This window comes from Drosophila suzukii, chromosome 3, assembly GCF_043229965.1.
Source record: "Drosophila suzukii chromosome 3, CBGP_Dsuzu_IsoJpt1.0, whole genome shotgun sequence".
Taxonomy (NCBI): Eukaryota; Metazoa; Arthropoda; class Insecta; order Diptera; family Drosophilidae; genus Drosophila; species Drosophila suzukii.
Window position 1 is genome coordinate 63,318,883 of NC_092082.1, and position 18,300 is coordinate 63,337,182.

General features: G+C 45.6%; 4 protein-coding genes across 8 annotated transcripts; 2 read left to right on the forward strand and 2 right to left on the reverse strand.

Moving 5' to 3' along the window:
- Positions 1-312: 312 nt before the first annotated feature.
- SecS (Sec synthetase) lies at positions 313-2,073 on the forward strand. The gene is made up of 4 exons (XM_017070300.4): positions 313-525; positions 579-708; positions 820-1,836; positions 1,898-2,073. The coding sequence occupies exons 1-4, from the start codon at positions 412-414 to the stop codon at positions 2,071-2,073; spliced, it is 1,437 nt and encodes a 478-aa protein (XP_016925789.4). The 5' UTR covers positions 313-411.
- Positions 2,074-2,357: 284 nt separating this feature from the next.
- asl (chromosome segregation ATPase asterless) lies at positions 2,358-5,698 on the reverse strand. Its single transcript, XM_017070299.4, has 3 exons — positions 5,471-5,698; positions 3,570-5,414; positions 2,358-3,501 (listed from the first exon to the last, which is right to left on the reverse strand). The coding sequence occupies exons 1-3, from the start codon at positions 5,585-5,587 to the stop codon at positions 2,452-2,454; spliced, it is 3,012 nt and encodes a 1,003-aa protein (XP_016925788.4). The 5' UTR covers positions 5,588-5,698; the 3' UTR covers positions 2,358-2,451.
- A 1,997-nt stretch (positions 5,699-7,695) lies between these two features.
- Rga (CCR4-NOT transcription complex subunit regena) lies at positions 7,696-14,188 on the reverse strand. Of its 3 annotated transcripts, none has more exons than XM_070996424.1 (8): positions 13,180-14,188; positions 11,247-11,382; positions 10,977-11,188; positions 10,121-10,370; positions 8,826-9,389; positions 8,412-8,616; positions 8,010-8,174; positions 7,696-7,947 (listed from the first exon to the last, which is right to left on the reverse strand). In XM_070996424.1, the coding sequence occupies exons 2-8, from the start codon at positions 11,377-11,379 to the stop codon at positions 7,728-7,730; spliced, it is 1,749 nt and encodes a 582-aa protein (XP_070852525.1). In that variant the 5' UTR covers positions 11,380-11,382; positions 13,180-14,188; the 3' UTR covers positions 7,696-7,727. The 3 variants fall into 3 exon arrangements, with proteins under 3 accessions (XP_070852525.1, XP_070852526.1, XP_070852527.1); XM_070996425.1 differs by lacking the exon at positions 13,180-14,188 and adding an exon at positions 11,867-11,885; XM_070996426.1 differs by lacking the exon at positions 13,180-14,188 and having other exon boundaries at positions 10,139-10,370.
- A 254-nt stretch (positions 14,189-14,442) lies between these two features.
- Positions 14,443-18,265, forward strand: Atu (Another transcription unit). Of its 3 annotated transcripts, XM_036819120.3 has the most exons (6): positions 14,443-14,597; positions 14,655-14,718; positions 14,783-14,851; positions 14,914-14,982; positions 15,048-15,756; positions 16,911-18,265. In XM_036819120.3, the coding sequence occupies exons 1-6, from the start codon at positions 14,567-14,569 to the stop codon at positions 18,204-18,206; spliced, it is 2,238 nt and encodes a 745-aa protein (XP_036675015.3). In that variant the 5' UTR covers positions 14,443-14,566; the 3' UTR covers positions 18,207-18,265. The 3 variants fall into 3 exon arrangements, with proteins under 3 accessions (XP_036675015.3, XP_036675017.3, XP_036675016.3); XM_036819122.3 differs by lacking the exon at positions 14,914-14,982; XM_036819121.3 differs by lacking the exon at positions 14,783-14,851.
- Positions 18,266-18,300: the final 35 nt, after the last annotated feature.

An 18,300-nucleotide genomic window follows, 5' to 3' on the forward strand; every position in this document is an offset into this window, starting at 1 on the left:
ACTAAATTTAAATTAAACATAAAATATTAGCAATTTTAGTTACTCTAAAATTATTAATAAGCTAGGGACAACTAAAATATAGTATTCTAATTTATTTTAAAGTAAATAATGCTTACTCGTGATGTTACAGAGTTGGAATGGCTTTTTAACGAAATAAGGTAATCACTCTGCATTTCAACAACTCAACTGCCTCGAGGTTGCATAAATTGTTGTTTAAATTTTCAACAAATCAGGAAATGGTCGTTCTGTTAGGCATAGCTATTTTTGTACGCGAATAAAATGGCTAGATTATCGACAATGTGGCAACGCCGCTTAATAATTCACTAAATTTAATTGGAACTGTTTGGCGCACACATATTACGATATTGTTTACTTTTTAATATAATTATTTCAAAAGCTGCGTAAAGCGAAATGAACTTTGATCATATAAATGTACCAGGAAAACTAGTGCCGGACAACTATTTGCAGCTGGGACTAGCAGCTCAACGCAGCAAGCAACGCAGTTTCAAGGAGCTCCTCGAGAAGGTAAACAAACCGAAGCTTATCCAAATCTAAGAACTAATTTTTTATTACTAAAGAGGAAACTGCCGGAGACTGGATGGTCCGATGAGCAGATTGAGGAGCTGGTGCTCCAGCTGGCGTCCTTGGACAGCAATAACTTTCCGCACAAGGTCGGACTGGGAGAACGGGAGGCCCGAATTGCCTGTAGTGAGTTGACTAGTTTTACACAAACCACGATCATTAGCCCTTATTTTTGGGGAGCACTGCTTACTACGAATTGTTAATACCCCTTTGCTTATTTCGCCTTATCTCATACAGAACTCGTCGCCCGCCGACACTACAATTTTGGTCACGGAATCGGCCGCTCTGGTGATTTACTGGAGGCGCAACCCAAGGCAGCTGGCTCCACGCTACTTGCACGCTTGACAAATGCGCTAATCCTGGACCTTGTGCGGGGAATCGGACTGTCCAGTTGTGCCGGCTGCTTCCTCGTGCCGATGTGCACTGGGATGACCCTAACCCTGTGTCTGCAGAGTCTTCGCAAGCGGAGACCCGGGGCGAAGTATGTGCTCTGGTCACGCATCGATCAAAAGTCCTGCTTCAAGGCCATCACCGCCGCGGGCTTGGAGCCAGTAATAATCCCCTGTCAGGTTAACGGAGAGTCTCTGCACACCGACATCAATTTATTCCGGGAGAAGATAGCGCTGTTGGGAGTCGAGAGCATCCTCTGCCTATACACCACCACCAGTTGTTTTGCCCCGCGCAACTGCGATGACATTGCGGAAATATCCAAGCTGTCACTGCAGACGCAGCTCCCCCACCTGGTCAACAATGCTTACGGACTACAGGCGAAGGACATCGTTCGTCAGCTGGAGCGGGCAAATCAAATCGGACGCATTGATTACTTTGTCCAGAGCAGCGACAAGAATCTGTTGGTGCCAGTGGGCGGTGCCATTGTGGGCAGTTTCAATGAGAGTCTGCTGCACGAAGTGGCCAGCAGTTATGCAGGAAGAGCTAGTGGCTCCCAGTCCCTGGACGTCCTTATGACGCTCCTATCGCTCGGTCGCAACGGTTTTCAATCGCTCATCCAGCAGCGGGCCGAGAACTTCATATACCTCAGAGATTGCCTTGAGAAATTTGCAGAGAGTCGCGGAGAGGTGGTAATTGATAGCAGGTATAACTCCATATCTTTGGCAATAACACTAGGTACAATTGCTGTGGATGAGAAGGAAAGCATCACCCAGCTTGGATCTATGCTGCACATGCGTGGAGTGTCCGGAGCAAGAGTAGTTGTGCCGGGGCAAACCAAAACCATTGATGGACATAAGTTTGTGGGTGAGTAAACGCAGGTATGAGTTGTTTGTGATACTAAAATAAATACGCAAATTTGGTTCAGATTTTGGATCCCACCGCAACGCGCTTAAAGTGCCTTATCTAACTGTGGCGTCTGCCTTGGGAATAACTCGAGAGGAGATCGACAAATTTTTTGATATCTTTGGCAAGTGCTGGCACCAGTTAAGTCAAAATAAAAATGAAAGCAAAACAAAAACCCTACCAAAGGCAACAGACTAACAAATTCATCACTTTAATTAACTTAATGTTATATAGCGATATACAAAAAACTAACTTATAGGTTTAAAAAACAAAATGATGTTGGCTCGTTTTATTAAGGTGCTTTTAGTTTTGAAATGACTTGTTTGTTATTGAAACAGCTTTGAGATGGCGTTTAGCGCGCAGGAAAGTTGGTGTTCAAAAAGTATGCAACAAAAATTTGTTCTAATAATCCTCCCATAACCAAGTCCTGGATAGGACAATGAGCAAATGTTAAACCTATTGTATATTTAAACAAATCAAAATTTAGGAATGTATAGCAACTTGTATTTTGATAAACAATTTGGCAGTGCATGCGATAACGACAATTTACTAACGAGACAAATAAACCTAAGTTCCCTAGCTTTTGCTGTGGCCATTACATTTGGGTTTATTATTCGACCTGCTAGTTGGGTTGCTGCTGCTATTGCTGGGCACGTTTTCCTTGTCGCGGTGCCTTTCGCGACTTCTTCGTTCCAGGTGCTGGTTCATGGTCGCTTCGATCTTAGCCAGTGACAAGTCATACTCATGTTTTATGCGTTCATACTCTCGTTTCATATGAGCTTCCTTGTCCTCGGCATACAACTTGTAATTGTGGGCGGTGCGCTTTGCACTTTGATAGCGCTGCTGGGCAGATCTCATCGCCTCTTCGTGAGTGGTGCGCAATGAGTCCAGCTGCTGGCGCCAGTGCTGCTCCACCTGGTCGATAGACTGCCGCTGTTTCTCCCACTGAGCCATCACAGCCTTCATGGACTGCCTCTCCGATTCGATGCTGGCGTGTTGCTCCTCCACTTCGCGGAGGAGTTCAGCGATTCGCTGGTTCTTTGCTTGCAGCTCTTGGCGGCACTTTTGCAGCATTGCCTTCTGTTTTTCTTCCTTGTCGGCCAAAATCTCTTCGATGTTCTCGCGTTCTGCCAGGATGGTTTGCTTAAGCAGATCAACCTCTGTTTGCCGCTGCTGCAGCTCTGTACACACCGCTTGGTACTCCCTTTGTAGGCACTGGCTCCGCTCTTCAGTCTGTTGCAGGCGGGATGTGAACTTCTTGAGTTCGGCCGCAAAAAGTTTGGCCATCTCATCGCGAACCCGCTGTTCGATTATCTTTATCCGCTCCTGAGTTAGCTCTTTTGGGGATGAGCTCGGCGAGGAATCAGATTTAGACTTCGGACTGGGCGCGTTCTTCTTCTGCTGCTGTTGCTTTTGATACTCCTCCTGCTGCCTTATGTACGCCTCAAATTGTTTGGCCTTCTCCTTGAGGTCGTTAATAAGCTCGTCCTGTTTGCTAGAAAGCTCGATCTTTTCCTGCATCTCGGCCTGCAAAATCTTGGATTGCTCCAGTTCGTGTTCCAATTCTTTGAGCTCCTTTGCCTGCATTGAGTTTACGTTTTGGAGCTTCAAAAGTTGAATTTCCGACTGAAAGTGGGAGAAATGTTTATTATTTAATTATTACTTATATGGAAAATAGTGATTTTCTCGCCCACCTTGGTAATCTCTGCCAGATTCTCGACGCACTTGCTGCAGTTATCGGAGACTTCTTTGGCCGCCGCAGTGGCTCCCTCTCGCTTCTCCCGTTCGCTCTTCTGTCGTAGGGTCTGTAAATCACGCTCGTGGCCGAGTTTTTCTGATTCCAGAAGCTTTTTCAGCTCCTGGGACTTCATCTCAGCCAGCTGCAAATTTCGCTGGGCAGTGGCCAATTGTTGGCGTTGTTCCTGCAACTCCTTGAGCGTGTCCGATTCCCTTAGCTTTCTTAATTCGTAATCCAACGACTCCTTATCTGTGGCAATGTCAGCATATAGTTTCTTAAGCCGCTCCACCTCGCTCTGTGAATCCTTCAGAAGTATCTTGTGACGTTCCAGCTCCAAGCGCAGGTTGTCCGCAGTTGCTCGGGTTCGCAGCTGTCGATTATCCTGTGTGAGCTGCTCGTAATCTCGCTGTAGGCTTTCGTGCTGCTGCCTAAGTTGGTCCAGATCATTCTCAACATTCTTGAATTGTTCCTCGATCCGCTGACGATTTTCCTTCAGTGCATCCCTCTCGATTATTATGGTATCCAGCTGTGCCTGCAGACCTGATTCCTGTTGTGACTTGTGCTGTTGCTCTTCCAGCTCTTGCTGCATGGCTTTCACTTTGTTCTCCAGACGCATTTTGCCTTCCTTAAGCGTGGCTAGTTGAACTAGCGATTGGTTCTCCTGATCGCGCAGCAAGCGCAGTTCCTGATTGCGATCCTCCAGGTGTTTCTCCAGGCGCCGTACCTCCTCCCGCTTGTTCTTCAGATTGGCCAGCGCCCGATATAGCTCCTGCTTGATGTGGCTAACCCTATCCAGAGGATTCAGGGGTGTGCTGCCCACAAGGCGGGATCCACCCACTTGACTTAGCCTTCCAGTGGGCGATTCATCCGCCTGGTGCTGTTGAATAAGCGAGTCCATTAGGTCAAGCTCCGCCGTGGTTTCGTTAAGGCGGTCGTTGAGCAAACCGACCGTTTGTTCCAGGGAGGCAATGCGGGCTTTCAAGTCACTTATGCACTGCTGCTGGCGGTGGTTCTCCGCCTCCAAATCGGGCCGGCTGTTTATTTGGTTGCAGCGCATCTGGGCCATATCCAGAGCTTGACTCAGTTCGTTTATCTTGGCGGCTTTATCCAGCAGCATAGTTTCATGGCCGGACTGCAGAGCATTGTAGCGCGAGGTCATCTGCTCTAGTTCGTTCTGCTTGCGATCTAGCTGATCCTTGACTTGGTTGAGTTGCTGCTGAAAGAGATCGCACTGGGCTCGGTGGGAGTCCTCAATGTGCTTGACCCGCAATTCGGCGCTGCGCTCCTCCCGCTTGTGCTTGTCCTTCTGCACCATGTCGTACTTGCACTGGACGTCAGATAGTAGGGTTTTGGTGATCTCCAACTGGCCCACTAGTCGCGTGTTCTCCTCCTCCAACTGCTTCCTCTCCAACCGCATCTTCTCCAGATCGCTGTCCTTGTTGGAGCAACTCTCCTTAGTCTCCACCAGCAACTCGTGGGTGTTCCGCTTTTCTCGATGCGCACGGTCAAGCTCAGCCTGCGTGATTGAGAGACGCTTCTGCAACTCATCCAGTTGCTTGTGCGCAGCATTGGCAATCTGGTTTACGTTCTGTAGTTCGTGGTTCTTGGATTCCAACATCATCTTAAGGCGGTACATCTCGTTTGCTTGCTGCGGATCCTCCTGCAGCGGTTTCTGGGGCGGATGCGTTGGGTAGTTGGGCAGAACAGCCGGTGGCTGTTCCGAGTGGTAAGTTGTCGTGGAGTCGATTGTGTTCTCATCATCTTCCAGGTCGTCGAAGGCGTTCACCAGCATATGTCCAATCTTGCGTAGAAATGGAATCGGTGACATTATTTACCAGGCTTTCCCAGATTACTCACCTCCTGCTCGCGTCTCTTTTGATCCTGCAGCGCCTCCTCCTCCTCCAGACGATCCAGTGAGGAGTTCACGTTCAGGGTGTCCGCCCCCTGGAAAAGACTCATACCGGGAGTGCTCATAGTCGGCTAATACGACGCCGTAGTTTCCCTTTCGTAGCGATAAATTCAAATATTTTTCCGAGGAGGCGCTATTTTTGAGGCAACAATTTCTTCTTCTTTCAGCTTCTGTTGTGAAAATGTCCTAACGCCTTTATCGTTAACATTGTCACTGGTGCTGTTAGGCGCAAGCAACGTTTCTGTAAGAAGGCGTACAAATTTACTGTAAAGTATAAATTTTTGCCTTCTACTACCACTGCAGGGCAGTACAAGTAGTGACGAATCGCACTAGGAGAGTAAATGAAAATCTGCATTGATAAATCGGTCTTATAGAGTAATACACCAATACCAAGGTATTGCAACAATTAAAAGGACATACAAAGCTTTAGAAAATCAATTGGTTCAGTTTAAGGAAGTTGGAAACGTAAACAACTCAAAAAAATTTGAGCTGCTCTGGACACCAGATTAAAAACTATAAGATACAATTGTAATACAAGTTATAATTTGTATACCCGTTACTCGTAGAGTAAAAGGGTATACTAAGTTCGTCGGAAAGTATGTAACAGGTAGAAGGAAGCGTTTCCCCCCATAAAGTATGTCTACTCTTGATCAGGATCACTAGCCAAGTCGATGAACGCTTAGGTCTCGAAAACTACAAAAGCTAAAAAGTTGGGACTTGGTATGTAGATTCCTGAGCTTCTTGCGCAGCGCAAGTTTGTTTTAGCAGGGTGCCTCGCTCACAAGTCGCCCAAACCAGTGTGTGTTTATGCTAGAAAACCAATTTTAACTAAAATGAATAAGTCTCGAAAATACCTATCGATTGACCAAAAAAAACGTTTGCCACGCCCACAAACCGCCCAAACATGTGGCGCCCACAATTTGCATGCTAGAAAACAGTTTTTAACTGTAATGTAATAGTCTCGTTTAATACCTATCGATTGACCCAACCATATATTGCCATAACCATATATTGAGATAGCGGGTAGGTGGCGCATTACAATCTTGCTTTGCTGCTTGCATGTCTCCATCTCCCTTTGGTCCCTTTAGCTGAGTCGAGGTACTCGACTATAGCGTTCTTCCTTGTTTTAACTTGATTAGGAGCTCAACGATTTCCTCTTAAATGTGAAATTTTATAGCTCTTGAGATTCTTCAAATTTTGACATATGTACCACACGTTGTTTAAAAAGTCACATTCGAAAGTTATTAGGCAACTCAACTATGGCAAAACTAAAGTTGATTTGAATTAAGTCACTATAAAAAACAATTCAAATAAATGAAATATATTAATATTATTTTTTGAAAATAGCTCATATTTAGGTCATTAATTAACAATATTGTTGGTCATATATGTATGACCTAAAATATTCAATTTCGTAATTTTTAGTTATTGTACGGTCTTGATTCGTATTTGGTCAATTCCTAAAATGTTAGGCAATTTTGACACTTTTTAGGTAGTTTTTTGGGAGTGTACAAAGTTGGTATTGGCATGGAGATTTTGGAGGATCTCGCGCATCGCTAGCTTATTTCAGCAGGGTGCCGAGCCCACTCTAACGTCCTGAACCGAACAAAACGCAAAAATCTATTTAAAGCCCACATTTTTGAAGATATTGTAAAAGTGTAAACTGCTATTAATTTTGTTGATTAATACCTATCTAAATGCCGAGAATCGTACCAATCCCATTGTTACTTTGCAGGTTATGACTAAGTTAAACAGACTTTGATCTGGTCTGTAGTACCGCTACCGTCCGCTAGGTGCCGTTGCGCTGACATGTGTGGTGTGTGCCGCGATAAAAGATTTTTTTTTATATTTTAAATTTAAAACAGAGCTATAGATTTAAAGTTTACATACTAGTGCCTATGAATCCAATGATTGCTTCAGCCGAGTGCGTCCCAAAACCCGCAAAACATGTCAATATATAATGGCTTAACTGTTAGTTAATAAGTTTAATTAGTTAGCTGAGTAACGAGTATGTGATGGTCAATCCAATCGACTAAGCCGTTCTCTCTTGTTAAAATATGGTGTTATATTAAAAATAAAACTCAAGTATATTGTTTCATTTGTGTAATAAAAGTTATAATTAATGTTATCGTTAAAAGTCCTTGTTGCAATGCAAAAACAACAGCATCATATGTTCTTTTTCAATTTTTTTCATTTTTATTAATTTTATACAGACTGTCCATTCATAAACGCACTTATATTGGGACATTTATCTAATTTCTCGGCATCTATTTGGAAAACCTTGGACAAACGTTTCCAACTTTGCGCATCAAAGTAGTAGAAGGTGCCGCGCTCTTTTGTACCATTTTTTTCATATTGATCAATGCCAGGAATTCGAGTTATCCATATTTTCTCCTCCACATGATACCGCCACTCGCGACTATGCCTACAAAACAAAATCAAAGTTTTAGTACATATCCTTTAAGGGATTGTGTCGGAAGAGCTTACAACTCAGCAGCTGCCATTAATTGCATCATATCGCCGATGTTCGTGTAGAAAAGGAAAAAGAGCAGGTCTTCTTGCAGCTTTTTCAGTACCGGCGCAGTAAGTTTGTCTCTTATCGCGAAGTTAATCAGATATTCGGGTGGCACGTTGAACTCAACGTCTTGTGCTCTGAAAAAACCCAAGTTATGGTGATAAAAACAATTAATATTGTGTGAAGAGTAATAACAATAAATAATTCAGACTCGATAATTGTTTTTTAAAGTTCAACGTTTAATTAAAACTAAAATAAGTGTTAATTATTTTGTTTTAAAAACAACAACGGTGAGCCATATGAAATATTTAAAACTTAATTTATGAAATTAATTACTTTTAAAGTAATTTTTATAATAGTGCAAGTAAGCTCACCTGCAGGGCTGTGCGACGAACGGGCCAGCGAATGTTGTATGCAAGCTCTCCTGCGAATTCAGATTCAGGCCCAAGCCCGTGAGATCCGTGCCCAAGGAGAGAGTCACCAAGTTGGGATCCGTTTCTGCAGCCCGAATGAACGTTAGCAGGCCAACCATGCCGAACTGGTTGTTCACCATGGTCGCTGGTATGTTTGTGACCTTGCCTAATAATAGAAAAATGTTTAGTATTAGGTATACAACTTGTACAACTCATTTCACACACAAAACCATGAAAGCGGGTTTACAATTTTTAATGGAGCTTTGAAAACCATACAATTTTAAACAAATCTTTCAATAGTTAAATTTTTGGCCATGCGATACACAAGAAAATTAAATTAATAACACAGTTTTACTTTATAATATCGGCACTCACCATCTGGCGAAGTTTGCACGCCGCTCTTCACAAGTTTATCGTTGCTGGAATTATCGTTCAGATGCTCGCTGCCCGCTCCGCTCCCGGAGTTGCCGCTTCCACTGCCCAGACCGCCGCCCACGCCCATCATGGCATTGCTGTTGGGTACACTGTTGACGCCGCCAAGGCCGCTGTTGCTGCCCACCAGTCCCACGTGCGACCCGCCGACAACTCCGCTGGCTGCATTGCCGCCGACTCCTCCGCCTCCTGAACTACCGGCTCCTCCGCCTACTACCACGCCCCCTAGGCCACTACCCACAGCTCCGAGACCATTGCCGCCTACAACGCCGACGTTGGTGCCGCTACTACCGCTCCCTGATCCGCTGACCACTATCGAGTTCATCGGCTTTTCCGTGCCGTCCAAGTGGTTCTCTGTGGAGGCACCGCCGGAGCCTCCTGCTCCGCCGCCACTCCCCACCGCGTTCGTTGTGCCGTCCGAGTTCTGGGTACCCGGTAACGCAGGGAAGTCCTCGTTTGACATCGTGAACTCCGATTGCTCTGACGTCGGTTGCTTCACCATGCCAACTGAAATCGAAAAGAGGAGCGAGCAGGTCGCCAGGGGAAATGAGTGAAGCGAAGGAATGACTTATAAAAGCAGATGAAACTCATACACACTACAAATGGTTTGTCTAACTTAAGTAGCCGCTCAAAAAAGAACACCTTAACCAAATTTAGGCAAACAAACCCAAATAGCTTTTCACATCTAAGAATATAAGTGGTCATATGTGGTAGGGTATGTTAATAGCACCCATCATCCACACTCCCAATTAATTTTACCAGTATAAGTATACGTTTTTATACTTTTAGGACATATCTTAAATGTTTTGTTAATCTTTTTTTGCGCGATGAGAGGTCATCACAGATACCAAATCAATATACATTTTAAAAGAATTGAACGTGCTGATTATAACTGTCCGCTTTTTTGTTCCTTCTTAGCTTGATTAACACAATAAAATATTTATTATTTAAGGGTTTGTAAAATCTTTTGAGAAAATTTGATATAAAAATTGGGAGAAACGGCCCCCGAAAATCATGATACTATCAACATATAAGAATTATATTAAACTTAAAAAATTGGTTAATTCTTTTTCGAGCGTTTGCCACACCAACACCGTTACCCGAGATTAGTCACAAGTACCGCATAGCATAGATATGTGGGCCCAAAAAACGAATCACATGACACGACGTACATAAGTTCTTAATCGTAATTGTAAACAGAAATAAATAAAAAGAAGTGGATTTTGATTTGAACTCACAAGAGGTAAAGAAATTACCATAGGGTTTGCTGCCCGGCGGCTGGAGCGGATTCGATTGGGGCAGTGTCTGGTCGTTCTGGCCGCGCGCATTCGTCAGCGAGGGGAACTCCGTGGGATCGAGCAGGGCTGGCGTGGAGGCATCACTCCCGCCGCCGCCGCCGAACACGTGGAAGTTGTTCAAAGGACCGCCACCGCCTCCGCCCGTTCCGTAGCCGCCGCGACCCGTCTGCATGAAGTTGCCCATGTTCGACTGTGGAAAGGAATTGTTTTAGCCAGGTCTAAGTTATATGTCGAAAGGATGGTCTAACTTGTCCAACTCAAACCTTAACACAACAAAAATATTTACATTTCTAAAAAAAAACTTTGAAAAGTAAAAAATATATCTTTCTGACTACCGGTGTAGGACTGTTTTAAAACCATAGAGGATTATGGAGTTTTCTTTCAGGTTTATTTTATTTTTAAAGGAATTTTTAATTATCATAATCTATGCTGGTATAAAATGAAAGTAATAATATTTCAAGTCTAAGCTTTTTATAGTACGGTTATATTAGCGGTCACAATAAAAACTTTAAAAGTTTGAATTTAAATTGTTAAATTGTGGTCGAATATAATTGAAAATGTCGATTTTCAATAAGCTTTATGTTTTGCTGATGGTATCTTATCTATAGTATTTAAGTTATGCCTGAAGATAATGTAATGTATGAAGATATCTCGGAAAATGGTAGGAACAAGCTTATCCAACAAGTATTAAACAACACTTTAAGATTTGGGGCTGTTTAGAATTTTCTGAGTTATAAAAGGATGGACTTGGACACGTTCGAGCTGGAGCAGATGGAATTTATCTAGTGCTGCTCACCATGGGGCCACTGCCCAATCCCTGCATGGCACGCCGTTCCACAAACTGCCGCTGGCCGAAGAGGTTGGCATTCCGATTGCCGCTCGAGATGGCGGGTCCGCCGACCGAGAGCTGGGCATTCCGGTTCGGCGACAGTTGGGGCTGCTGCTGCTGTTGTTGCTGCTGTGGCGCCTGTCCGTAGTTCGCCGCTCCTGGATAGGAGTTGGCAAAGTCTGTGGGCCACAAATGTGAGTGGGAGCTCTGACAACCTCTGTGCTAGCACGTGCTTACCGGTTTGGAACATGCCCGACGTGGGCGTCACATGGCCAGCCAGGGAGCTACCACCGAATCCTCCAGTTGTCCGGCCAGCTAACGCCGCGTTCGCTATACTTCTCGGGGGTTGTTGAAAATTTAAATTCGCCATAATCTGCAAGGAAGGGGTTGTCGATTAAAAGGTTGTTGCTTTGCTTGTGTCAGCCCAATGGGCATTCTTATCGATGTATGAATAACACCCATAAACAAAAAACGAGTAACACCATAACTGGGTCGCGCTTTTATATGATTATGAAGTGATTTTGAAGTGTTAGGGGTTTTCCTATTGGCCACATCCCAATATAATAGTTATAGTAATAGAAGTACTAATAGAAATAAACGTAAGCAACTGTCGTAACCCCACGCACTACGTACGTATAAGCCAACCTAAGGCATTGCTCAGAAAACGTCTGCGCCGCAATCAAAAAACGTCGGCTGTCAGAAGGCTGAACCGGGAAAATTGTTCGTTCATAAACATGAGTTTTTATTCCAAGTGACTCAGTGGAGGGGGAATATAGTGATAACAAATCGGCTCCCCGCAGATAATTGTCGCACTGTAAATGCGAACATATGCGTGTTAAACAAATAAACAAACAAACTTGCTGGTGAGGAGCCTTGGGCCCAAGCCAAGCATCGCTAGTCGTGAGTGTGTGTACGGCTGTCTAGTTTAATTTGCGTAACTCCGACTCGAAGGGGATGCCAAAAAGGGTTTCCAACATGATGTACATAGCTATAAACAAATTCGCCCTCGCCACTCGATTCCGTTAAATGGCCGGCGCATCAGCTGTCGATTGGCGAATTCGGACAGCAAACAAAGCAAAAGGAGAGAAGGAGAAGTAAGTGGTAAAGGATGAGGAGGAGGAACAGAGGCGCAATTATTGCCGTTCCTCTTTGGCGTGGGCACACATGCACAGGCACAGGCCGTGTGGATAAGATGGAGACGAAGACAATGGCAGTGGTGTGGGTGATAAAAACCAGAATGACTGGCAGCAGGATGCGAGGGAGAATGAGTGGGACGGGGCGAGGGTACAAGGATACGCCTGCACTTGTCGCACGATCAATTATGCAGGTAGTGGTGAAGCAGTGCGGCAAAGTGCAAAAAGGTGTACAGTAAATATTGTGTTTCGGGATAACCCCATTAAAGTTCTTGAAGCTGTGGAATCTACGTTACAATTCCCCATCTTTTTACTGTGTGATACAATTTAAGGTTTGAGAGAAGGTTGGGACTTCTATTTAATCAAACTGGATTTCATAATTTTGTGTTGCGAATTATTGTGTTAAACTTTCTTAGATAAGTAACTAAGTCAAGTAAGTAAGTAACTCATCATGTTTCCCGATTCATCATATGTAAATACCTGGATTTAGACAAGTTAACCTGTTCTATTGCTTGACAATAAAAACAAAATGTTTCATTTAATGTATAAATGTGTGTGTATTAAAAATCATTGTCTAACTGAATATCATCCCAAAAAACAACTTAAAAGGTGCTGAAGATATCTGTAACAATAGGTTTGTTCAGTTGTTATCTTCAGTTCCTAATTGATTATTCGTAAACGGTTTATCTTATCAGAAGTCCACTGTAATCCAGAGCTCGCCACACACATCTGCAGCCATTCACGCAGGATTTTACGCCACCTTCCTTTTCAGCTGAACTAATCTTCCCGGTGTTTTAATTTACCAAGAGGTAACCAAACCCAGCCATCAATTTATCTGGCTAGCTGAGCCGATTGCCGTTTTACCTGCCCTGCGCATGTAACTTTATCAGCTGACCCAGCAGTCGCTTTGCAACACTGGCGCTCGCGCTTACAACAAAAACACTGGCTAGCGGAAACTTTCGGGCCAAGTAAACCGAACAAAGTAACCTTGGGCGGCGGGGCGAAAAAGAGCGGAAAGTTGGAGCTGCGCAACTTACCTAAATTAACGTTAGACGATACTGCCGCTTCTTGCACTTCCACTGTTAACGCTCGCTTTCCACTCTGTCCAGCAACAACAACATACACTGATCGGATCGTTCTCACCGCATTTAACATTCCAAAGCGGCCGGCGGGACGAGGACGTGGGAGTCGTTGTCCTGGCGCCGTAATTGCGACGGATCACCGAATCAGCCAGTCAGCAAGGATGTCTGCTTATGCTAATTCCCACTGGGCAGCCGTTGGTTAGCTGTAGTCGCTCGTTCTCTCTCGCACTCACTCGCTGGAAGGCTAACTGGCTGGCAGGCTGGAAGGATGCAACGGGAATGGGAAGCGGGAACTGGAACCGTAGCGGGAGCGAGGTTAGTTAGTACTTTTCCGCGCCGTGTCGTCCCTAAATAAATGGCATATATATCGCTGTGCGTGTGTGTATATATGCCTCGTCTGTATGCAGCGTGGTCTTCGTGCCAGAGAGAGAGAGTCGAAGAGAGGGAGTACCGAAGGATGTTGATGCCTGGCTGAGGCTGAAAGTTTTCCGTTTTTTCTGCGCCGCTCTTGCGACCACTTTTATTTCACGCTTATGCAAATGTCGCGCACGTTACACTCGGATTGGCCAATGGCTTTGGGTTTTTGGTAGTGTTTTCCTTTTTGTATTTTATTTGTAAGTAAATAATTGCTCGCTATTGCGCTGTTGTCTCTGCTTCTTTCTTCACTGCTGCACAAGCACTGTGTCTGTGACCCTGTGTGTGTGTTTGTGTGTGAGTCTGTCTTTGTTTTCTCAGTTCATTGAAATTTCACCCGAAGCAGCGAATTGGGCAAATTCTCCGCTCGATTTGCGTATCTTTTACGCCACCGGCCCGAAAATGCACTCGAACTTCGTGGAGCCGGGTCTTTACGATCCACTATCGAGGGGCAGTAAACAATTATTTAGCGCCCGAAATGGCTTTAAATTGTACACAAAAAATGTTCCGCAAAAAAACTTTGTGGCTGTCACGAATACAAACACACAGGAATTAGGGATGTAAAAATTTGCTATCGATGCAGCGCTGCCATCGATAGTTGCCAATTTTCGAATTGGCGGTTGCGTGGCCATGGGAGACTATGTAGGCACTCTTTCCAGTTAGTTTCTTGCCTTACTTCAGTTCTTTTGTTTTATTATTAACGTTTTCTTTCTATTTGTGGCTAATCAAATAGTTGTTTACATTTAATCGATAGTCCTAATCGGCTATCGTGTTGCCATCTGGACTGACCGTGCAGATACCTCCTAGCTTGTTTTAGTTATCGATTAGTCTGACAGTGCTAAGGCCTTCCAAACTCAACTTTATTGGCCGCCCGCAAATTACCTTTATTTCCGATTTTCCCAGATTTTGATTGAGTTTTCTAGGCAATATGGGTGACCAAAACTCTGACGATGACAGTGGTGAGTGGCTTGTGATTTCCGTGTCCTGAGGAATTGGTATTTATAGTGTTTCCGCAGGTTCCTCCGGTTCCAGTCGCAGTGGCAGCCGCAGTGTCACGCCGCAAGGAGGCAGTGCACCCGGGTAAATTTCGAGACATTCTTAGCAACCTTTAGAGTGTGCTGACTGTTCCGCCTATATTTTTCAGGTCCCCTCGCAGCCGTAAGTCGGGCAGTGGCAGCCGCAGTGTCACGCCGCAAGGAGGCAGTGCACCCGGGTAAATTACGAGATCTAAAGCAGACTTTGGAGTGTGCTGACTGATCCACCTATGTTTTTCAGGTCCCCTCACAGCCGTAAGTCGGGCAGTGGCAGTCGCAGTGTCACGCCGCAAGGAGGCAGTGCACCCGGGTAAATTTCGAGACCTTCTTAAGCAGCCATTGGAGTGTGCTGACTGGTATGCCTATGTTTTTCAGATCCCCTCGCAGCCGCAAGTCGGGCAGTGGCAGCGACCGATCCCGCTCGGGCTCCAGATCATCCAGATCTCCTTCCCCTCAAAGTCAGAAGTCGGGATCGCCTCAGAGTCGTAGATCAGGCTCCGCTCATAGTCGTAGATCAGGCTCCGCTCATAGTCGCAGATCAGGATCCGTTCATAGTCGCAGATCCGGCACCCCTCAAAGTCACAAGTCTGGATCGCCCCAAAGCCGTCGGTCCGGCTCCCGACAAAGTCGTAGATCAGGATCTCCGCGCAGCCAAAGATCCGGATCCGCTCGCAGTCGCAAATCCGGCTCGGCACATAGCGCTAGATCTCGATCCCGCTCCCGCAGTGGCACACACAAGGGCAGTGGCAACGAGGAATCCCGCTCCAATTCGCCCAACCTGCAGATTGACGATGAGCGTGCCAACTCCAAGAGCGGCAGTCGTAGCAGAAGTAGGAGCAGGAGTGGCAGTCGCACATCCAGGTCGCGCTCCAAGACGGGTACTCCTTCACCCGCCAGAAGCCGCAGCCGCAGTGGGTCTGGTTCCGGCAGCGACATTGGCGTGCCCAAGAAAAAGGCACGCAAGGCCAGTGGCTCGGATCAGGAGAAGCACAAAAGCGGAAGCGATAGCGAAATGGAAGAATCGCCCACCAAGGCGAAGAAGTCGCGGCTGATCGACTCAGACAGCGAGTCCGATCAGGAGGAGGTGAGGCGATATGAATTTAATTATTTACTTGTACACTGTAGGCTTACTTTAAGATTAAGCTACAGGAATGGATGACAGCCATAGCTGCTGTGGCTTTCGGCTGATTGTATTCTCATATCTTAGGGTTTAACATTTAACATTTAACTTACAATTACCAAAAAACTTTTAATAAGGATATAATTTTTTGGGCGAGTAACATAGAAATCTCAAGTTAAATATTTGATATTAGAAAGTAATTTTAGATTTGTCTTCTTGTAGTCTTATAAGTGATTCAGAATGTTGGATTTTTTAAAAATGTAAGAAGGACAAGCATGTTTTTAGGTTTGGGATTAGTTAAGAGAGAGGGATGAGATCGGAGTTTGGGGTTTTTGGTCTAATGTTGTGGAAGGATGGGCATGCGTTCAAAATATGTACAATTGATGTATCCGGTATATTACAGAATTTGCATTGGTTTGATGAAGGTTGATCCAATCTATTTGCAAGGGTCAGTCTGGTGTGCCCAAGGCGTAACCGTAAAAGTTTGATTTGTTCAATTCTGGATAGTTTGGTGAAGGCAGGGGTTTTGGGTAATGGAGGTTTTATTAATCATGTGTGGAACATAATTAAGCAGTGTTGATTTGTTGATTTATGTTTGCTGAAGCTATTGAGGGGGAGATTGAAGCTGCTTTAGCTGCTTCATCGGCGAATTCATTACCAGCTATGTCTACATGGCTTGGCACTTATATAATTTTTATTTTTGGCAAGCTGTTTACTATGAGACTTCGAGTTTTGGAAATAAGATATGTAGAGTTTTCTATGTTTCTTTTTGTCTGTTACTACTGACAGGGAATCAGTGCAAATGCATGTTTTCACTCTGATTTTTAGGCCTATCTCGATTGCGTCAAGGATTGCTGTGGCTTCGGCTGCGTACACTCAAGAGTACGCAGGGAGCATTCCTCCTAGCCAATTATTTCTTTGGATAAAGATTGGTATATAGTTCTTTAATTTGTTTTTAGTTACTAAAAGTTCTTTTAAAAATATTTCCTTAGGGGTAATTGCTTTTCCTTTTTTTTAAGGTGTGGAGGATTTAATTATTTATTTAAGTTGATCTTAATAAAAAAGTACATAGCTATTTGTGAACTTGTTCCCCCAGACTAATCATCCAAATTTTGCAGGCAAAGAAAGCCCCTGCCGCAGCTGACATCTTCGGAGATGCCGACGATATTAGTGACGATGAGGAGGAGGCTGGTCCATCCCAGGCTAAGTCCCCCACCCGCTCCAAGAGTCGCAGTCGAAGCAGGTCTCGATCCCGCAGTCGTTCGATGAGCCGCTCGCGTTCCCGCTCAAGGTCGCGATCTCGGGATAGAGTCGAGTCTCAGGTGGAGCAGGCGCCCAAGGAAGATGAACCTGAACCGTTGCCCGAGACCCGAATCGACGTGGAGATTCCTCGCATCTCAGCGGATCTTGGAAAAGAGCAACACTTCATTAAACTGCCCAACTTCTTGTCGGTGGTCACTCATCCTTTTGACCCGGAGACCTACGAAGATGAGATAGATGAGGAGGAAACCATGGACGAGGAGGGAAGGCAGCGCATTAAGCTCAAGGTGAGCAACACTATTCGCTGGCGTGAATTCATGGACAACAAGGGCGACATGGTGCGAGAGTCGAATGCGCGATTCGTGCGCTGGTCCGACGGGAGCATGTCCCTTCACTTGGGCAACGAGATCTTCGACGCTTACAGACAGCCGCTACTGGGAGACCATAACCATCTGTTCATCCGCCAGGGAACTGGTCTGCAGGGCCAGTCGGTGTTCAGGACCAAGCTCACCTTCCGTCCCCATTCCACGGAGTCGTTCACGCACAAGAAGATGACCATGTCATTGGCCGATCGGTCCAGCAAGACCAGCGGCATTAAGATCCTGACACAGGTGGGCAAGGACCCCACTACCGACAGGCGTGGGCAGCTCAAGGAGGAGGAGGCCAAGCTGCGCCAGGCGATGCGCAACCAACACAAAGCCCAGCCCAAGAAGAAGAAATCGGGTGCAGGTGAACCGCTAATTGGAGGCGGGACCTCATCCTACCAGCACGACGACGGCAGCGATGATGAAAATGCCATAAGTTTGAGCGCCATAAAGAACCGGTACAAGAAAGGCTCTGGTGGTGGCCCGGCGGAGGTGAAGGCATCCACGATCTACTCCTCGGATGAGGACGAGGGCTCCGACTTCGAGGCGCGTCGCAGCAAGAAGGTGGACAAGGCCAAGGCCAGCAAGGCACTGCGCGACTCCGACAGCGAATCCGATGCTGGCAGCGCCAAGAGCGGCAAGAGTGACAAGAGCGGTGGAGGAGGCAGCGGCAGCGGAAGCGATAACGAGGGCAGCCAGAAGAGCGGCGGTGGCAGCAGCAAGTCGGGCAGTGGAAGCGGTAGTGGCAGTGGCTCCGGCAGCGGATCGGGAAGCGACAACGATGATTAGGTTGGTCCAGTTCGTTTGTGTTCCTTGAGTCGACCAATAAAAGATATTTACAATGTTTACTTGCTGACTTCTTATGCTGGATTCCAAAAACATT

What these genes read in the sequence shown, in the direction of transcription:
- Rga (XM_070996424.1), bottom strand. Translation starts at nt 11,379, where the DNA reads ATGGCGAATTTAAATTTTCAACAACCCCCGAGAAGTATAGCGAACGCG. An exon ending in CGTGCAAACTTCGCCAGATG is followed by an intron (nt 8,617 to 8,825) that starts GTGAGTGCCGAT and finishes TTCTATTATTAG; the next exon opens with GCAAGGTCACAAACATACCA. An exon ending in TTAATGGCAGCTGCTGAGTT is followed by an intron (nt 7,948 to 8,009) that starts GTAAGCTCTTCC and finishes TTTGTTTTGTAG; the next exon opens with GCATAGTCGCGAGTGGCGGT.
- asl (XM_017070299.4), bottom strand. Translation starts at nt 5,587, where the DNA reads ATGAGCACTCCCGGTATGAGTCTTTTCCAGGGGGCGGACACCCTGAAC. An exon ending in AAAAGAGACGCGAGCAGGAG is followed by an intron (nt 5,415 to 5,470) that starts GTGAGTAATCTG and finishes TTTCTACGCAAG; the next exon opens with ATTGGACATATGCTGGTGAA. An exon ending in ATCTGGCAGAGATTACCAAG is followed by an intron (nt 3,502 to 3,569) that starts GTGGGCGAGAAA and finishes TCCCACTTTCAG; the next exon opens with TCGGAAATTCAACTTTTGAA.
- SecS (XM_017070300.4), top strand. Translation starts at nt 412, where the DNA reads ATGAACTTTGATCATATAAATGTACCAGGAAAACTAGTGCCGGACAAC. An exon ending in TCAAGGAGCTCCTCGAGAAG is followed by an intron (nt 526 to 578) that starts GTAAACAAACCG and finishes TTATTACTAAAG; the next exon opens with AGGAAACTGCCGGAGACTGG. An exon ending in GGAGGCCCGAATTGCCTGTA is followed by an intron (nt 709 to 819) that starts GTGAGTTGACTA and finishes TATCTCATACAG; the next exon opens with AACTCGTCGCCCGCCGACAC.
- Atu (XM_036819120.3), top strand. Translation starts at nt 14,567, where the DNA reads ATGGGTGACCAAAACTCTGACGATGACAGTG. An exon ending in CAAGGAGGCAGTGCACCCGG is followed by an intron (nt 14,719 to 14,782) that starts GTAAATTTCGAG and finishes TATATTTTTCAG; the next exon opens with GTCCCCTCGCAGCCGTAAGT. An exon ending in CAAGGAGGCAGTGCACCCGG is followed by an intron (nt 14,852 to 14,913) that starts GTAAATTACGAG and finishes TATGTTTTTCAG; the next exon opens with GTCCCCTCACAGCCGTAAGT.